This window comes from Canis aureus, chromosome 34 (genome assembly GCF_053574225.1).
Source record: "Canis aureus isolate CA01 chromosome 34, VMU_Caureus_v.1.0, whole genome shotgun sequence".
Taxonomy (NCBI): domain Eukaryota; kingdom Metazoa; phylum Chordata; class Mammalia; order Carnivora; family Canidae; genus Canis; species Canis aureus.
In genome coordinates, this window is record NC_135644.1 from 19,329,576 (window position 1) to 19,349,660 (window position 20,085).

At 32.2% G+C, this 20,085-nt stretch overlaps 1 protein-coding gene and 1 long non-coding RNA gene across 5 annotated transcripts in view; one reads left to right on the forward strand and one right to left on the reverse strand.

Moving 5' to 3' along the window:
• The window catches only part of SCN7A (sodium voltage-gated channel alpha subunit 7), a 105,089-nt gene that overhangs the window by 49,712 nt on the left and 35,292 nt on the right, over positions 1-20,085 (forward strand). For all 4 annotated transcript variants that reach the window (XM_077883430.1, XM_077883431.1, XM_077883432.1 and 1 more), the window contains exons 3-10: positions 1,532-1,643; positions 1,997-2,087; positions 3,170-3,298; positions 4,728-4,819; positions 9,730-9,936; positions 12,819-12,888; positions 14,144-14,285; positions 17,730-17,930. In XM_077883430.1, the coding sequence (XP_077739556.1) occupies positions 1,532-1,643; positions 1,997-2,087; positions 3,170-3,298; positions 4,728-4,819; positions 9,730-9,936; positions 12,819-12,888; positions 14,144-14,285; positions 17,730-17,930 (1,044 nt within the window). The remainder of the gene's footprint in view (positions 1-1,531; positions 1,644-1,996; positions 2,088-3,169; positions 3,299-4,727; positions 4,820-9,729; positions 9,937-12,818; positions 12,889-14,143; positions 14,286-17,729; positions 17,931-20,085) is intronic.
• On the reverse strand, positions 674-7,656 carry LOC144304832 (uncharacterized). The gene is made up of 4 exons (XR_013371815.1): positions 7,510-7,656; positions 6,778-6,949; positions 4,748-5,035; positions 674-1,307 (listed from the first exon to the last, which is right to left on the reverse strand). It is a non-coding gene; the product is annotated as an uncharacterized LOC144304832 (long non-coding RNA).

Sequence of the window (20,085 nt, forward strand, 5' to 3'; positions counted from 1 at the left end):
ATGATACAAAGTATTAAAAATGTAAATTATATTCAGTTTATTTTGTTAAAGGTGGCATACCAATAAATAATTGTGAAATTAAATAATTTCAGCACTTAGACATTCACTGGAAAATTGTTATGTCTGCAATTAAACATTTTTTTCACAATAACAAACTAGTTGATTGCACATATAGTGTGCAATCTTTTTTTTTTAAAGATTAATTTATTTCAGAGAGAGAGAGAGTGAAAGAGCTTGTGGAGGAGAAGCAGAGAGAATCTCAAACAGACTCCATGCTAAGTGCAGAGCCTGACTCTGGTCTTGTACTCACAACCTTGAGGTTAGGAACTGAGCCAAAATCAACAGTCACAGGCTTAACCAACTGCGCTACCCACGTGCCTCACTCACACATTACCTCTTGTATGAAGTTGGAGATTGTCCTGGAAAATAACAGAAAGCACATGTTAAATAATCAGATTTTCGGTGACCCTCTTATTTTTGTTTTGCGTTTGAAATGGAAATAGGGAAAATAACTACAATAAATGACAAAATGTCCATAGATTATATATTCAAAAAGTGTTTTATTGAGAAGAATTATAACACACTCCATTTCCATTTAGAATATACATTCATAAATACCAATGGATATATATTTGTATTAACTAATATTTATATATATATATAAATGCCAATATATAGTCACCATAGGTACCTCTAATACTTAATTATATAACACATACAATATAATACTTAAGTATATAATAGATTATTTTTACATATATCATTTAGTACATTATATCACATTACATTGTATACTATATGTTATATACTATGTTGTATTATGGACATAATATTCATTGTGTATAATGTATTTGTACTCACACCATAATAAATGAATTTTCCAAATAAATATGTATATATAGTAAAAGTATATATGTGAATATATATGCATACACACACAAAGACATACACACATAGACACTTTCACTGTACATATATATATGTGCATAGATATATATATGTATATGTGTACATATGTATATCTATGCATCTATTATAATCTATGGTATTACTAGTGATTAATAAAATATTTACATGAATTGGCTCATTTTTACTATTGTAATCTCACACCTTATTTGCTTTGAAATAAAATTAACCAAAAAAAAAAAAAGAAATAAAATTAACCTTTTTTATATTCATTAACTCAAGTTTCTTTAAATGTATCTTCATGAGCCATCAGGATCAGGATATAGATTTCTCCATATTACATTAGTTCTCTAGGAATACTTGAGGGTTGGAGTGTGGCAAACGGCTTTTTAGGTAGAACACTGGCAAAAAAAAAAAAAGTAGTAGATAATCCTAAATATCAGTGAAAATGTTTAAAAAAACAATTTTTTTCATTTGATTTCATCTGGTAGAGGATATCAAAATATAGGAAAAGTGTAACTGTTAGAATTCACAACTGAAGTGATCATTGGCAATAGATTGCATAGTGGATGAAATTATAGTTCCTAGTTGTAATTTTACTTGATGTTCTTTTTTCATTTTACAGACTTTCATGGTATTAAATAAAAGTAGAACAATCTTCAGATTCAATGCCACATGGTGCACATTTTCTCCTTTCAGTTCAACTAGAAGAACAACTATTAAGATTTTGGTACATCCATATCCTTTTCTATTGGCTTTAGACTGTAATAGTATCAGATGCAACTATTCTATTCAAATATTGCTGCAGTATTTTTCTCTTTTGAATTGATATCTCATTTTAGGTCATATAGGAATCTAGATTATAACTGCACTAAGTGTTCCATAATTGAAAATACATTTAAAATTTTTTTTCTGGTATACATAACAGTAGTAAATATTAACAAATCTTAATCCTCCTTGTTTTTCAATATGAATAGTATTCTTTCTTGACATTTAAAAAGATATCTTATCTCATGTATATACATATAAACAAGTTATAAAAGCATATTTCCAATATTATTTTTATCCATTATTCCTTGACTGTAACCTACCTTTTTCCGACTATTCATTTTAATTAGCGTCCTGATTGACTGCATATTTATGTCCATGACTGAGATGCCAAAATGGGGCCCAGTATTACAGTAAGTCATAGAATTTTATTATACATTATCTCATATATGATTATATTTTATATTTAACATATTGCATCACAGTACATTATATACTTCATATTTAACATTTTACAATTTACTGTTTATATTTCATATATAATATTCATTGTAATATAAACTCATTGTACATATTATCTTATACCTATAGCACAATTAATGAATTTTCCAAGTAAACACATACATATATTAGTTAATAAATTTTTTTTTAGTTAATAAATTTTAATGTTTTTCTGCCCTTTCATTATTCTTAGATATTAAATGCTGTGATTTTCCAACATGTTAAGTCAACATCATATAGATATTTGAATGTTAGATACATGCTTATATCTGTGTCATACAAATGAGGTTTTAAAGTTAATTAATAATGATTAATATATCATTTCAGTCCCTCAGATTTTTACTATTGCAATTCCACCCCTGACTTGCTGTAAACTCAAATAACATTTATTCCTTTCTATTCTTTAAGAAAGTTATTTCTATTGCCTCCATTTTGTTCTATTTTTCTTCTCTTTCTTGAAGGATGTGAATAGTTTGGATGGTATTAGCCTACAATGGTGGAAAGGCCCATTAAAATTTCTTGAGAAGCCTTTCTTGATGCTATTTCTTAAGCTTTAAATCTGTTCTTAAAACTAGTTAATTTTGGAAGGTAAATATAAGACTGAATCACCACAAAAATTCTTATATATGCAAATAATAAAATCAGTTCTTTCACACTCTTATAATTCGGCTAATTATTGTGTGATTTCCAATGTGGAATAAATTTGATATTTTATATTTTCATTATTTACCAAAAAATATATAAAGACTATAACCTTAGCTAGAGCTTGTTGAAAAAGTTGATAGATTTCATAGTTAATGTTGTAACACATAGTCCACCCTAAAAGCTCTAAGTCCTACTGTATGGCTCAAAGGGCATAGGTTTTTTGTTGTTTAGTTGATTAGTGGATTGGTTGGTTGGTTGGTTGGTTGCGAAAGAGTTACCATAGACGTATTTTTCAGAGCTGATAATGCATTTTCTCACTTTTAACATTTATATGAAAATTTTTCTGCAGGAATACTTTGCTTGGAATTTACACATTTGAAATACTTATAAAACTCATTGCAAGAGGCATCTGGGTAGAACCTTTTTATTTCTTTGGTGATCCATGGAACTGGCTCGATTTCAGTGTAACTTTGTTTGAGTAAGTATTTCTTCAAATTGCAAACATCTTAATACCTTGCTGAGCAAGTACTTTTCATAAAGAAACATCAAGATTAACAAAGTTTTCTGCTTGCAAAAATTCTGTAAACAAAATATTTCATAAATCATAACCATAATGAGTTCTCTCAGGCAGCTCTGACTGAACTAGCCCTCAGAATATGCAATAAAAATGAAAGAAATGGGATATTATCTCTTTTTATCTGAAGCAACGTAACAGAATTGAATTTTAGAATTTTAAGTGATTATTCTCAATGTGCAGTAAATCTCTTGGAGACTTAACAAAAAGATCCTAACATGTTGATTTTGTCTCCAACCTACATTTAATTTAGCTACATTGCTTAGGGCCAGTAAACATATTAGATATCAGGGTAAGATATTTTATTTATTTATTTTTATTTATTTATTTTTTTAGGGTAAGATATTTTAAACACACACATTTTCAAGAGTGTTACATTAAATTTTAATGCTTCTATTTTAGTGTACTTTGTCTTATGGCTAAGGAAGTGATCACTGGCACTAAACTTCTGTTAAATATAATTTAAAATGATATTCTATTTCAAGATTTGAGGTTGATTTTTAAAAACAATGAATAGCCTTCATAAAGCACATAATCAGTGTCTGTCATGTTGTAAGCAATAGAAAATAATAGTTAATATTCCTAAAATTATTATCACTAGTACTTTTGCTATTGCCTTTGCTGGTAGCTAATACTTCGCTAACACAGCTAACCCTTATCTCCATATGCCAGGTACTGTGCATGCACTTTACGTCTATTAGCTTGTTTAATCCCCACAAAACCCTCAGAATTAGGAAATATTATCTCCACTCTAATTTTGAAGAAACTAAGCCAAGAAGGAATCACTAATTTTTCCATGTCACACAGCTAGTAAATTGAGAGCCTGAATTTCTACACACTGAATATCTACACACATGCTCTGGCTACAGTCTGTGCCCGTAACCAGTATATACACTGCCTTCTGCTATCATCACCAGCATCATCTCCACCATCATCCTCATCAGGATCACCATTAGAAGCTTAAGTACTTAAATCTCATTACTTAGAAAACTATGGATTTTTCCTATTTTTAACTACCTCTTCACTGTTTGGATAACAAAATATTTTTATAAACATAATATATGGTATTTGGTATGGAATTATGACTAATCAGTGTCAGTCTTTTATGAACTGTCATAATTTGTTTGTGGATTAATAATTACCCAATTTCTTTGCACTGTAGCAATCTTTGTCTTCAAATCAATAATGCAACTACTTGCAAAATGGAACAATGAGAGCAAGGGAAACGTTTGGATATGTGGTTTTAAAAATAAGTTTTAACTAGTATAAAAAGTTAATCATAAGCAGCATAGACTCAGTATGACTTCTAAGTAATTCTAATTTAATTCCACAGGCACATAACAAGATACTTACCCCTATACTTCATTCCAATATTTAGAATTTCAAGAAATTTGAGAATTTTAAAAATTATTCCCCTAAACCAAGGTAAGAAATGGCATTTTGTTCTTGTCTTCATTTTGATTTATGTACTCTCCTGTATTCTTTTGAACTCCCCTGCAATTGCTTGGAGAAATATTAAATTGAACAGTGCTTCTTCTTTGAAATCAGTGAATTATCCGATCTATAAGTTTATTTCAGTTACTCCAAGAAAGCCAAAAAAATTCACATTCAACCGTTATTTATTTGAAATGGATTCAGTACCTAATGATAACAAAATATAGAGATTAATCAAAATATGTTATTCCTTATTTTTTCTTATTTATTCTTGCATCTTAAAAATGAACTTATCAAATTGTCCTTAGACTTCTAAGAGAGCAATCTAGACAGATATCTAATCTGCCTTTTTTTCCTCACTGCATCTAAACGCCAGTTGAAATTAACAAAGTAATACAAAATAAGATAAATTTTCTTTTCTTCTGAGTGCTTGGATAGGATACATTCCACATGCCACAGAATTCACGGAAGTTCTGCTAAATAAGGTAGAGCTGGGATCACATTGATGGAAGATGCTAAGGACTAATTTACAGCTCCCATTCCCGAAGATATCCTAGAGAGGCCCACCAGCACCTATTTATGTTAAGAATTAATAAAAACAGATAGGAAAAACTCCACTCACTCAGAGTGTTTTTGGCTGCTGAGTCAGAAGTACTTTTGAAAGAGGTGGACCAATAAGTCCAGAAGCAAGTATGATAATACCAAAAATGAGATCTACAGATAGTTTCTGTCCACTGGAATTCCACGAAGACCAGATATATGCATACTACATACTTGGAGTCCAGCTTGGGCAAAACAGCAAAAATATTGGAGAGTATGGTGATGGACAGTGCATAGCCCTGTCGATATATTAAAACATTGATTGGTACACATACGATGTGTGAATTGTGTGATTTATGAACTATAGCTCAACAAAGCTATTTAACAGAAATGACCTATGCATGGCAGCTTCACCAAACCCAGTGAAGAAAGCAACAGTGCAGCCCGGGTGGCTCAGTGGTTTAGCGCCGCCTTCAGCCCAGGGCCTGATCCTGGAGACCAGGGATCGAGTCCCATGTCAGGCTCCCTGCATGGAGCCTGCTTCTCCCTCTGCCTGTGTCTCTCATGAATAAATAAATAAATCTTTTTTTTTAATAAATCTTAAAAAAAAAAAAAAACGAAAGTAGCAGTGAGAGTCGCCCTGATAGGAATTTCCACAGTTCTAACTCCCTACTACTCTCCACAAGTGACTAGAACATAAACCTGCATCACCTGTATCTTCATCTTAGGCTCTGAAGTAAAGATTATAGAACAAATCAGGTGAATCTAAGTTAATACAAAAAGAATGTATTCACTGAGTTGAAGACACACAGGCTGATAGAAACTACTTTTTTTCCAATGGTGAAAATAATCAAGACACATACCAACAATATAGAGCATATGAAAGTATTTTTGCAGTACCAAAAGAGGAGCATATTATTTAAGAGAATGAAAATAATTCTTTTCTCTTTACGAAATATGCCCTAAGGAATAGGGGCAAGCATAAGAAGTTATCTTTTTTTGTTGTGCCTTCAAGATTGTATCTATCTATCATCTATCTATCTATCTATCTATCTATCTATCTATCTATCTATCTATCATCTATCTATATCTATATCTATTTATCTATCTATCTATCTATCTATCATCATCTATCTATCTATCTAAGAGAGCACACGTGAGGGGAGGAGCAGAGGGTGAAAGAATCTCAAGCGGAATCTGCACTGAGCTCCACATGGCGCTGGATCCCATGACCCTGAGATCATGACCCAAGCAGGAACCAGGAGTCCAATGCTTAACTGACTGCACCATCCAGGTGCACCTTTTGTAGTGCCTTCAGAAGAAAACTTTGACACAAGTGGAAGATGAAAATGAAATAATAAAATAGACAAAAACACTTATCAGACAAAAAGTGATAAAAATTATAATACCTGGGGCACCTGAGTGGCTCAGTCAGGTAAGCATCCAACTCTTGGTTTCAGCTCAGGTCATGATCTCATGGTGGTGAGATGGAACCCTGTGTTGGGCTCCATGCTCAGTGGGGAGTTTCTTTGAGATTCTCTCTCCGCCTTTGCCCCTCCTGCTCATGTACTCTCTTTTTCTCTAAAATAAAGAAATCAATCTTTTAAAAATTTATAATATCCTTGGTGAATATTTAATGGTAATAGAAGCACTAAAATACAGTATTATCTGTACAGTATTATGGTATAGTAAAATAAAACCATTTGGGTAAAGAAAAACTAGGGAAATTCTATATTAATACAGTAAAACTAAAAGTGGATGAGTTAATGAAAAAGAGAAAACTAAGTTCCATCTTATGGGTAATTGGTGACCCTAAAAAAGAGATTAGAATAAATGTAAAAGACAAATTATTTAAAAATATACTAGAAAAGTTTTTAAAAAATAATTTGAGATTTTTGTCACAAGTGGAAAAGATTCATTTTGTAGTAGACAAAAGCTAAAAGATATACTTAAACATATTATAATACCTTTTAAATTTAAACTATTAAAAAATAAAGGTATAAAAATCTTATAAGCAAAAAAAAAATTCCCTGTGGAAAGGTTATTTTTAGACCTTTTGATAATATTGAACATGAATAGGCAGTGGAGTTTCAGAGCTTAGAGGAGACGTAGGCAGGGAGGTATAACACCAGTATTCTAACCTGTTTGTTATCCGTATGTGAAGTTGATAGGAAGATATTCTCAGTCATGCAAGAGTTCTGAAATTTTATATATGTATCTTTCTTGAATAACTGGTATGAAAACAAAATATTCAACAATGGGGAGATTTAATACCAGAGGTAATCACAGTGAACTCTGAAATTTCAACACAAAATGAATTTTTAATTACTGTTGTTAGTGGTATGCAAAACAGAATGCAAATATTATAAATCAGAAGTAATAGCATTCCTGAAACATATTTTGTTTTAGAAAACTTTGATAGAGATGCCAAAGTCATAAAAATCTAGTAATTTTTAACATTAAAATCTAAATTACTTTGGATGAATTCTCAGTATCCACCCACCTGCATTCTTGCATGACAACTACCAGCTGTAGTTGAGGAGCAGGTGCTCCTTTAAATTAGGCATATTCATCCAAGTCCCCTCTGCTCCTCTTTTGCATGAATTTATGTTTCCTAACAAGCTATTGTAAGGATTTGAATGTTACCTTTCCTGTAAATCATGAAAGATAATATGTAATGCAAAATACACAAATTGAGGAATTATAACTAGGACAGAAGTCCCAAATTATATTAACAAAAACTGAGAAGTGGGAATAGAGAAATGTGAGAAAATAAATATGATTATTTCCTTATCTTACATGGTGAGACTATAGTACACTTTTATTTTTGATGTAGAGAGTATATTTGTTCAAATTAAGAACATAAGTTTGATACAGTTTCTAAAACAAATATGTTTTGTCTTAAATACTAGAGAAAAGGGAGAAAAAGTAAACTTTATTTTTAAAATATGAGACACATAAGGGGAATATATGAATCCAAAAATATAACGGTAAAGTCATATCCAAAAGTAAAGGCAATTTATGAAAATAAATACAATTGGATCAAATTTTTCTGTCAAGATGTAGACTTTAATATTAAATCTTAAGTAAATCAAACTCCACAAAAGATATACCTAAACTAAAACAGAATGAAAGTTTAAAAATAAAAGGGGAAAGTTATACTAGGAAATCAAAATCAAAATTGGCATTGGTTCAGACCTTTGAACAGTAGATAGTAGCGAATGGTGGATAATAATGAAAATTAGTAATAAATTTGATTTTGTAAAATTCAATGGTGACTTTTTTTAACCTTCAAAATGTCATCACTAAAATTAAAGCTCCACAAGAAACTTGGTTATGTATATCTATATGACATACATATATTCTTATTTAAGAATTCATATACATATTCATATACATATTCACATACATATATTCTTACTTAAGAATTACTCTTCTTAAGAATAACTCTAACAGGGGTAGCTGGGTAGTTTAGTCGGTTAAGTATCTGACACTTGTTTCAACTCAGGTCGTGATCTCAGGGCCATGAGATAGAGGCCCATATGTTTCTGGCTCCTGCTCAATGGGGAGTCTGCTTGGGATTCTTTCCTATCTCTCTGCCCCTCTCCCTGCTCACTCTCTCTCTCTCAAATAAATAAATATTAAAAAATAATAATAATTCCAACAAAACTACAAAAAATTTTTTGTAGAAAAAAATTACAACTAAAACATATAGTTAACTATGTTAACTATACTTCAATTAAAGAAAATATACAGAGGACTCATGATAGTTGCTAAATGAAAAGTACATATAAAATATACATATTTTGTAAGTTCATTATGGTAATCACATCACAGAAATTATATAAAAGTAAAGTGATCTTATTTTTCTTCTAATAAATTGGCAACTATATTTTTTAAAGATGTCAGTGAAGGCTTGACTATGTATTTATATCTTTGGTTTATATAGTGTTTCAACATCTCTTAAAAACAAATTGAATATAATGTATTAATACTTAATATATTATGGTAAAGCAATTCTACCTCTAATATAATACATTAAAAAATACTTGCAAACAGCAAAATAAAATTAATCTTGTTCTTTATAGTAAAGAGAACAAATAGGTAATTTTAAAATTTGTGCCTGAATTATTTTATCAGATGTAATAAGTTAGCAAAAATATAGAGATTTTAAAGTTTGTATATTTAGTTATCTTATTTTTTATTCGTTTTATTTATTAGATATAGATAATCATGATTTAGATTATGAAACACAAAGCTGTTGATTTCAATGGAGTATGAATTCGCCCTGGAGGAATTGGGCTAAAGGCTGCTTTACTAAGATATTTTACTTTATCAGAAACAAACTTTTCTTTTTTTAGGTCTGAGGTCTTTTGTAGGGATCCTCATCCACTGCTTGAAGAAACTTACTGGTGTCATTACCCTCACTCTGTTTTTTCTGAGTGTATTTTCTCTAATTGGGATGGGGCTCTTCATGGGCAACCTGAAACATAAATGTTTGCGATGGCCTCAAGAAAATGAAACTGCAACCCTGCACAACAAAACTGGAAATCCATATTATATTCGAGGTAAGAATCACTTGCCACCTATATAAAAAAATTAAATTTTTTCTTACTGGCCATGCAGCCTTCACAGAAGTGTTAAACACTCAACTTCAGAACAAACTTCTTATAAATGCTATAACTGTGCTCTATACGTCTTCCCGGCTTTTTGAAGGTTCACATTTCACCACTTAGCTTTTACCGAAGACCTACATGAGTACCTGTTTTCGCTAACCAAAGGAAATCTGAAGATGATTTTCACTTTTATGAAAAAGGCTAAAAAGATAGCATTCAGCATTTGTTTTGCAGCAAGCTGTTAAAAGATAACATGCATCCCCACAGGTAGAGTGGCCCCACCAAAGCTCCTTCCCCTGGAACCACACTCAGCCTCTCGGCATCAAGCTGCCATAGCTTTGAATTGTGTCTGTGAGCACCTGTGCTTTATCTTTATTTTGTGCATCCATAAGCAAGATGTGTGCAAAAATATCAGAAAAGCTGAAAAGAGGTTACTTTGGGGGCCTAAGAATGCCTGCAATTTTTTCCCTAAAAACTAATGATAATTGTTTCTTTGCTTTATGTCATTTCTGTTCACAAGAGATTTCATTAGAAACGCTCTACTTTTGGATAGTGAAGGGAAACCTGTGCTGATTTGGATCAGTTTCAATGATCAGAACTGCAAAGTTGCAATCTTCAGACAGTTCACTGAGGGAAACCTAAGTTTGAAATTGCTAAGTTTTGTAAATTTTATCTTTTACAAAATAAATAAATATGACCAAAGTCTTATTTGCAGTTTCATCAAAGTAGAATCCTCATAATACTACCTTTCTTCAATAAAGTTGTTTATTTAAAATATAAATTTAACTTTACTCATTAGAAGTTTTAAAATGACCTTAATATAAAAAATGCCCTACATTATAGAAATTCTTACTCTTGTTGGGTTTCAATTACTGCTGCTAATTTTAAATGTTTTGGATTATCCCTTGATAAATAATAAACATATTTTAGGCAAATAGTAATAATGCCAAAATAAATATTGCTTTGCTTTTATATATAAATAATTCACATGCTTGATGACATACCTTCACCATAATCCTGCAGAGAAGTGAATGACCCCTGTTACAAACAGAAAAATCCAGCATATTGTAACTACTCAGTGATAAAAATAGGATTCTAACCATACTCAATCTAGATTTCAAATCCATTACCTCTCTGCCAGGCTATATTCTCTTATTGGATTTTTCTCTCATATTAAAACTGTCAGATCCTTCTGATAGTGTTTAGAAAAATATAAAAGCATATTTTTAAACTAATGAAAATAAATTATTGATAAGTCTTATGTATTTCCCCTACTTGTATTTAGATATAAAAAGTTCTAAAACAAAATCTTAACAAATTGTACTGTTTAGTTTACCCCAAAATATCATTATGATGCAAGTATTACAAAATTATTGGCATATGAGTATGTGAAATATTTCCTTATTATATGTATCTATTTCATGGTCATGAATCTGGTGATGAGGGCAACAGAAAATGAATGTTAAAACTTAGATTCCAATTGAGGTACTCTCTGGTTTCTTTGGTTATAACAAAGTAAACAATTTTTACTACTTTACTGGTTATTGCTAGGAAAACAAAGACCAAGTTCTTTTCATCTTAAAGCATAATTTATATTAGAAAGAAATTACTTTAAAATTTGTCCAATTTTGGTCATTCCATTTCCTCTAAAAACATATTAGGACTTGATTAAAATATTATATTTATAAGACATTATTTAACCTAATTGCCATGTCAAAGTCCTTGTATTTAGAAGAGTATTTGGGGCTGCCCTCTTCTATTAATGTCAAATTTCATTTGGTTTTTGACTGTCATTTAAAAGGTTTAATAAAAAAAAAATAATAATAAATAAAAGGTTTAATCAGGGGCAGCCCTGGTGGCTCAGCGGTTTAGCACCTGCCTTCAGCCCAGGGCCTGATCCTGGAGACCCGGGATCGAGTCCCACATCAGGTTCCCTGCATGGAGCCTGCTTCTCCCTCTGCCTGTGTCTCTGCCTCTCTCTCTCTCTCTGTGTCTCTCATGAATAAATAATAAAATCCTTAAAAAAAAAAAGATTTGATCAGTGGTATTATTTTAGGCAACAAGCTAAAGTGACATTATTTGAGATTGGAGTAATTTAGTTTTGTGTGTGTGTACATACATACATATATGTATACAATTCTATAACATACACGCATACAATCAGGACTAATCTCATGTTTTGGATCTCTGTGGTTTGAATTTTGAACCTGATGTCAATGCATGTTCCCAACCCTGGTAGCTCATCTCTAAAAACACAATTAACATTTTGAATGACAGTAGATAAGGATATATGAATAAATTCTATGAACTATGATTCAGATTAGTTTGCATTGTGATTGAAATTAGGTGACATTATGGTAAGTAACTGGCTCTGGATGCTTTTTGTAGAAGAATAAGTTTCAAAATGGAAGGAGGCATTTAAACCCAGAGGTAGAAATATGGTCTTCTGTTCAGTAAGATCATTAGGAATAAACCCTGGAAGAAAAAAGTTCCTCAGCTTTCAAACATTTTAGTTTTGGGAATTTTTCCTTCAAGGTTCTCATCATACCTGGCTGGTTACATTCATTTTCCAGAACTCTAATTTTGAAAGAGATTCTCCTCTTTTTATGCTGAGCTTTCATTTTTGGGACAGTGAAACAGGTGGATTGTCCAAGTGAAATAGGTGCATTTTGACCTGTGCATCTTGGACAATTTTGTAGATAAAAAAGGGCGAGGGTGTATATTTTTTTTTCATAGTAGAGAGGGATATTTATCTTCTAATACAGATATAAATGAATATCAGATATGCTCTTCATTCAAAATTAGAGAATATAATTTCTTTCCTATTTTTTCAGAAACAGAAAACTTTTATTATTTGGAAGGAGAAAACTCTGCTCTCCTTTGTGGCAACAGAACAGATGCTGGGTAAGTACTGTTAATGTTCTTGTATCAAGTCAGTATCATGGATCCATAATATTTACTGAATTATTGTTGCTTAGGATGATGTTTCTCATTTGATTACGTTGTCTCATTTTATTATTAAAACCATGCTGAGAAGTATACAACATGGAATACTATTAATCTGATTTTACAGGAAGAAGCAATAAACAGACTACTTAAATGATTTACTCAAGATCAAGAAGTTAGTAAATGGCAAGGCTGGGAAGTAAATAAGGATCTGATTTTCTGTTTTCTGTATACCCCAGAACTAGTGGGAATTATTAAGAAAGATGATATGAATCTTTTCTTTAGCCAGAAGCCTTTGAAGAGAAGAAATAGGAAAGATATGCTATAATTTCACTTATTTTATGGCTTGTGTATCTTTTATGACTAAAATTTATATTAATAAAATGTTTATTGCTCTTAAAAATAGTACTTATAAATAATTCTTCAGTGATAAGACAAAACTCTCAAGTCATTGTCTTATGGCTTCAAATAAAGAGAAAAGAAAATAGAAATATGGTGCTTCTCAGCAGAGAAAAGAAAATAGAAATATGGTGCTTCTCAGCAGTACTAGCACTTCAGTAATTCCTTATGTTACTTCCCTCATTGTAACTTTCCTCAAATATGATTTGATGCCCATCTGTAGGCTCAGCTCTTGCTTTAGCTCTGGGGCCCAGATTTAAAAAGTCATATGGAGGCAGAGGAGCATGAGTTATGTAGTTTGTATGTTCACATGATTTAGACATTTTGTTGCTTGTTCAACTCTTTGCCCAGATCATATGAATGATCTGATCTTTCTACCAACACGTAAGTATTGCTTATAAATTATCAATGTGCTAAGCGTTTTCTCACCCATAAACAATGGGAGCTAAGGGCTTGAGGTGAGAGCATTTGAAAATTAAACTCTCAACTACTGCAGCTTTGTTTTATGACTGTTATTTCCCATCAAGTATGCTTTGACTTTGATACTGAGTAGCAAAGAAATCTTTAACAAGGCTTTGCAAAAAACCATTTGTGAGGCCCCTTTTCCTTTTAGCTTAATTAACACTCTTCACTTATATTAACTTAAAATCTACCTCATTGGCAGCTTCTTCACTAGAAATTGTTTAGAAGACTATTCTCTATGGAAGAAAAGAACCCTTTATTATTCATGGGTAGATGTTCTGTATTTATGATTTGGCTATAATCTGAGAGTCACTTAAGAGTAATCAGCTTTTCTTTTCTTTGTCATCTTTAGTCAGTGTCCGGAAGGATATGTCTGTGTGAAAGCTGGCACAAATCCTGATTATGGCTTCACAAATTTTGACACTTTTGGCTGGGCCTTGCTTGCCATGTTTCGATTAGTGACGCAGGATTACCCTGAAGCACTTTATCATCAGGTAAGAACAGAATGAATCTGCATTGCACATAAAAATGATGCCATGCTCCTCCCTTCTAAAATAAAGGTCAAATGTAACATGGTTTATCAAATTTTTATGGAGAGAAGAATTTGAGCACAGAAGAAAAGAGAATCAGAATTATTGAATATCAAATTGTATGCTAATGCTGTGCCCAAGCCTGTGCCCTTATATATATTTCATTTAATCTTTGAAACAATCCTGCAAGACCAATATATATATATGCTTTTTATATGAAGACACTAAGATCCAAGGGTGAGTAACCTCTTCAAAGTTACAACACATGTATCTTCCAGAGATGACTGCCCTGCTCTATGTTATCATACATTTGATATTAACTAAGTAAAGAACATTGGTAGGTACTAATTCTTTAGTTAAAAAAATTTTGAACCTATGAGATTACCATGTATTAAAAAATTATTTAATATCTATAATGTGTATTTCACATCAATTCTTCTATTTCTTTTCATTCCCCTTTAATATTTAATCATGGTCTGATTTTAACAGAAAGCTTGCCATTATGAGACTTGAAATCCAAATTGAGTCTCTTTCATAACTGATGATTTATGTGCCATAGTTTCTCAGAAAGATATAATACTCTTTATAATGGAGACTCAGTTTTTCTTTTAAGATAAGTTTTATCACAGTATAATATGCAGTGTGAATTTAGCAGCATAATTAATATCAAAATATATTAGATACAATAAATTACTTTAAATTTCCAAAGTATGTACAATGAAGAAAAACACTTTTTCCTTTTTTTAAAAAATACATACGTACACTCCATACTTTTTATAATTGGGTAAATTATGGCGAGTGTGTGTGTGTATGTGTGTGTGTGTGTATTTACAGGCTATTAATAATGATAGGACTTTCAGCTCAAAGGTTCATGTTATGTTATTAGATGAAAATCAAGTAAACCAAATAGACATGCAGTACAATTATATTTCTAATAAAAGAAATACATGAAAATATTAAAACGACTTTTTAAAATGCAAACTATATTTCTCTGATTTTGTAAGGGGAGTATTTATTTATGTTATTTTCCAAACATTGTTAAGTATCAATGCCTCCTCCACTGTACTAGGAACTTCTTCTTTCTAAAATAATCTTATAACGTTATCCTACTGCTAAAAGTCTTTCAAAGGTTTCCAAATCCATTGGTATGAAGTTCAAAGTTCAAATGCTTGGTCTATAATGCCCTTTAGGATCTAGTTTTTGCATACCTCTCCAGATTTATTTTCTAGTGATATCCCAATATATACCTACTCTCTGCTTTATTGGAAAAGGCTTGCTGTTTCCTAAGTGAGCTTTTTCCCATAATTTCTTGTTTCAATGTATGTTGTACCCTCAGCCTAAATTCAGGTTTCTGTTTTCCGTCTCATACCTTAAATTCATGCCTCAAACCCAGAAAAAGTCTTGAGCTTTTCCAGTCTTGAGCTTTTCCCCAAGCCCTTCTTCACAGTTAGGCAAAGCCTACGGTAGAATTCCATGGAACTGTATAATTGTCTTTAATTGTGGTTATTTTATCTTATTTTATTTGAGAGAGAGAGAGAGAGAGAGAGAGCATGCATGCGCACACATGGAAGAGGAGGGGAAGAACAGAGAGAGAGAATCCTAAGCAGACTCCATACCAACACAGAGCCCCACACAGGGCTCAAACCCACAAGCCTGAGATCATGACCTGAGCCGAAATCAAGAGTCAGACACCTAATCGACTGAGCCACTCAGGCATCCCTAATTATGGTTATTTTAATTGCTTGTTCAGCAGTTTCTCCCACTAGGAGATGTGTTAGCTAAAAAGTATTTTGCCACATTTTAATTTTTGTGTTCTCAGCATCAAACACATAGAAATGCTTAATGAAATTTTAATAAACAAAAATATAAGTGAATATTTATGGATCATATTACTTTACATAATAATTAATGTTTTCTGATTTTTGGTTACAGCCCTCTAAGTATGTTACTTAATTTTCTTCTTAGAATTGCTCTAAAGGAAATCCTTTCCCACTACTAGTGAAATGAAAAATCAGCCTGGGAGTACCCTGGTGGCATCCACATACCTCATCTTTCATCTGCATATTGGAAATAATAATAAATACCACATGAATGTGCTGCACAGATTTAATGAGATATAAACAAAGTATTGATTAATATGCATGGCCTGCAGTATATCCTATAACATCTATTATTGACTCCTGAATGTCTATTGTAGATGATAGCTAGTTCAGTGGGAAAAATATTTAACCAAATTCTAAATAGGTGACTCTTTGGGGGAAATAAAGCTTACTAAAAATACCGTTGAAGAGGGATCCCTGGGTGGCGCAGCGGTTTAGCGCCTGCCTTTGGCCCAGGGCGTGATCCTGGAGACCGGGGATCGAAAACCACATCGGGCTCCCGGTGCATGGAGCCTGCTTCTCCCTCTGCCTGTGTCTCTGCCTCTCTCTCTCTCACTCTCACTGTGTGCCTATCATAAATAAAAAATAAAAAAAAATACCGTTGAAGATAAATACACTATAGATTAATAAGATATTATTTTTGATTGAATGTTAGAACTTATTAATCTGTAAACATTTTAACTGTTATTCAGTATAATATATTCTATAAATAATACTTACCTATTGATTCAAGTGGATGCTTAAAAATGAACACTAGTCTTATCTATTTTTTTAAATTTTCTTTATATACTTTTAATCAATAATGATAAATCTGTGGCCTGTATTACTTATATACTATTACTTATAATTTTCTAAATTTTTAAATGCTCTCATTTTTCTTAGGTAATTATTATGAAATAAAAGCTAGTCAATACTCAGTTTTGAAGTCTAAAATCTTGGGTTTTTTTCTATCCATAAATGACTTCCATAAGTAAATTATATGACTTTACCATGTGATTTGTCTAAATGTTCTTCACCAATGTAGGTATCTGACCTAGAAAAATTATCTTATTCCCCACCTCTTTGAAGAGACCTAAGCTGTTTCCTTGTTATGATGTTTTCATAAAGTAATAAGAAGAAACTAATCTCTAAATATTCATTCTCTAATTTTAATAAGCTTCATATATTAAAAATTTTACTATAAAGGAAATAGTCTTTACTTCAGACTGTCCAGCTTTCTTTATTGAAAAATGACAACTTTTTCCTGTCAGTGTGTTTTCTCTGTTAGTGAAGACCTCTCACCCTAACTTAATTCAGTTACTAAATTCTTCCTTTGGTTTTATACCATGCATTTTGTACCTAATGTATATATCTAAAATTGAAGAGCTTTTCTCTTATTTCTCCAGGTTGAGCCAGTAAAACTGTTCTGTGATTACATTCTACTTACAACTAAATTATTTTCATAACAAAGTGTCATTTTTCATTTTAAAATAGATTACAGGAAGACAAATAACGTTTTCCTCTTTTGTCGCTTTCCATCTCTCCTTAGATCCTTTATGCTTCTGGAAAAGTCTACATGATATTTTTTGTTGTGATAAGCTTTTGGTTTGCTTTTTACATAGCAAGTTTGTTCTTGGGCATACTTGCTAAGTCCTGTGAAGAAGAAAAGCTGAAAACTAAAGCTAGGAAGGTTGAGCCAAAATTTCAGCAGACTTTAAAAGAACTTCAAGAAAGAAATGAAGCGGCTGAGGTAAAAATTTTTCTTAATGCTTCATAGAATCACAGAATGAGTTATTTTCTCAAGATCTTGGACTATATTGCTTTCTACTTAGTGTTCAGTAGCTGTGTGTTGTTCATGATAGGAACATCAACAGTGATCTTGATAAGTGGGCTCACTGTTGCTACCTAACATTATTTCCCGAGTGCAGTGTGGTAAGAGTGACTAACATCTTTAAATATTTCTTTAAGACAGACAATTTTATGTTCCAAAATATCTATTACTACTGCTGATAAACTATGAATATATTATTTTTCAAACTTCTCTTAATGCAGGTTTAGTTTATTCAAGCTTGCTTCAGACAATACATCAGACTTAACTGGACAATTTTAGTATTCAACTCAAAAGTTATAATGCCTTCCATAATTTAGATATCATGATGTACTAAAAGTATGGATTAAAAGTACAGTACTGGGCAGCCCCAGTGGCTCAGCGGTTTAGCGCCGCCTTTAGCCCCGAATCCTGGAGTCCCGGGATCGAGTCCCATGTCAGGCTCCCTGAGTGGAGCCTGCTTCTCCCTCTGCCTGTGTCTCTGCCTCTCTCTCTTTCTGTGTCTCTCATGAATAAATAAATAAAATCTTTATAAAAAAGTACAGTACTGAAGTTGTAAAAAAAAGAAAAACAATGCACTTTAGTGGCTTTCTAGGTCTTTCAAGAGGAAATGCACTATGCATTTCAATATAAGGAATTATTTTATTCATGAAATGATGAAATCCATGGTTAGTAAAATTTAATTAATTTCCCATTATTTTAGTGTTGTCTTTGAGTGTATTTTCAGGTTTTTAGCTTCATAGCAAAATGAACCTAAAAGTATTGACAGAAGTAACATTAAAGAAGCTATAGAAATTATATTTTAAAAATCTAAATTGGTATAAGTGTACTAAAAGAAGAGGACCCAGGGAAGCAACCAGAGCTGCTTTCTTATAGTCAATAGGACCTGGAAATTTCATACTTCTTTCTCAGTTGGGGAGGAATAGGTTTGGTCCAGTCTTCTAACACCCATACCTGGAGCTGTTGAGGTATGTATGGTGGTCAGGAGCCAAGTGGCCTGCAGGAGGATTCAGCCCATGCTTTATCCAGGTATTTCTCCCTACCCTGCTATTATAAAGAACCCTCTTGCCTGGGAACTTAGTCTTTGGAGGGTACTGGGAACAAAATGGCCGTAGTCAAGTTGAGTGCTTCTTGACTGGAGTGGCCTAGATACAGGACCTCACTTGCCCTGCCTCCTTTTCCATTCTTTCAGGTTTGTAACTATTTTGCACTCTCAACACCTGCTCATAAAGATTGTCTACACTGGAGAAAAACTACAAACTCCATGGTAAAATGACGGACTGAGGGAGGACACAAAGAATAGAAGGGAACTCTACTGAGACCCTGTCATGTGAGAAAGATAAAAAGAGATGGGGACAAGTAAAGAGCCAAGATAGACTCCAGCACTAAGTAGAATGTGTAGTAAGGCTGGCTAAGAGGTTCAATAATACCAAAGGTAACTTCTGGGTCAAAGGGGGAAAATGTTAACTTCCCTACATATATAACTCTTTATTAAATCATCACTGAAGAAGCTCTAGAAAAGCCATTCTCCTAAGAACATGGGAACTGAGTAACATAATGTAGGATCACACCAAATTAAAAGTTATTGATAGATACTGTGTCTACATGATTCATAACATGCATACCATTGAAACAAGAAGCAATTATAGACAGTATGAAGAAAACATGTATAAAAAGAGGCTATTGAGTGTAGTCATTATATCACCCATGAGGAAGTCATAGAAAAATTACAAGAGATTTCTGTCTCTAGAAATGAGTGTGGGGTCCTTCTGATAGAATGATTATGGTCTTAATGATATGCTGAATGTGTAATTTGTTTCAAAGTAGTATTTCAAATGTCAAGGCCTACACACAAGTGTATCCAAGAGCACAATACTTCTCTTATCCCAAGATGAGATGCCCTATTAACTCTGCTTAGAAAGAACTTGAATTATTTTCAATTTCTTAATATCTCCATTCATTTGACTGCCTTGGATCACATAAATCCTTTCTGGTTTTAATTAAAATCTTTCAATTGTAAAGGATTTCTTTTCCTGGAGGAGTGCTAGAACATTTTGTCATGAAAAACTTTTTTTAG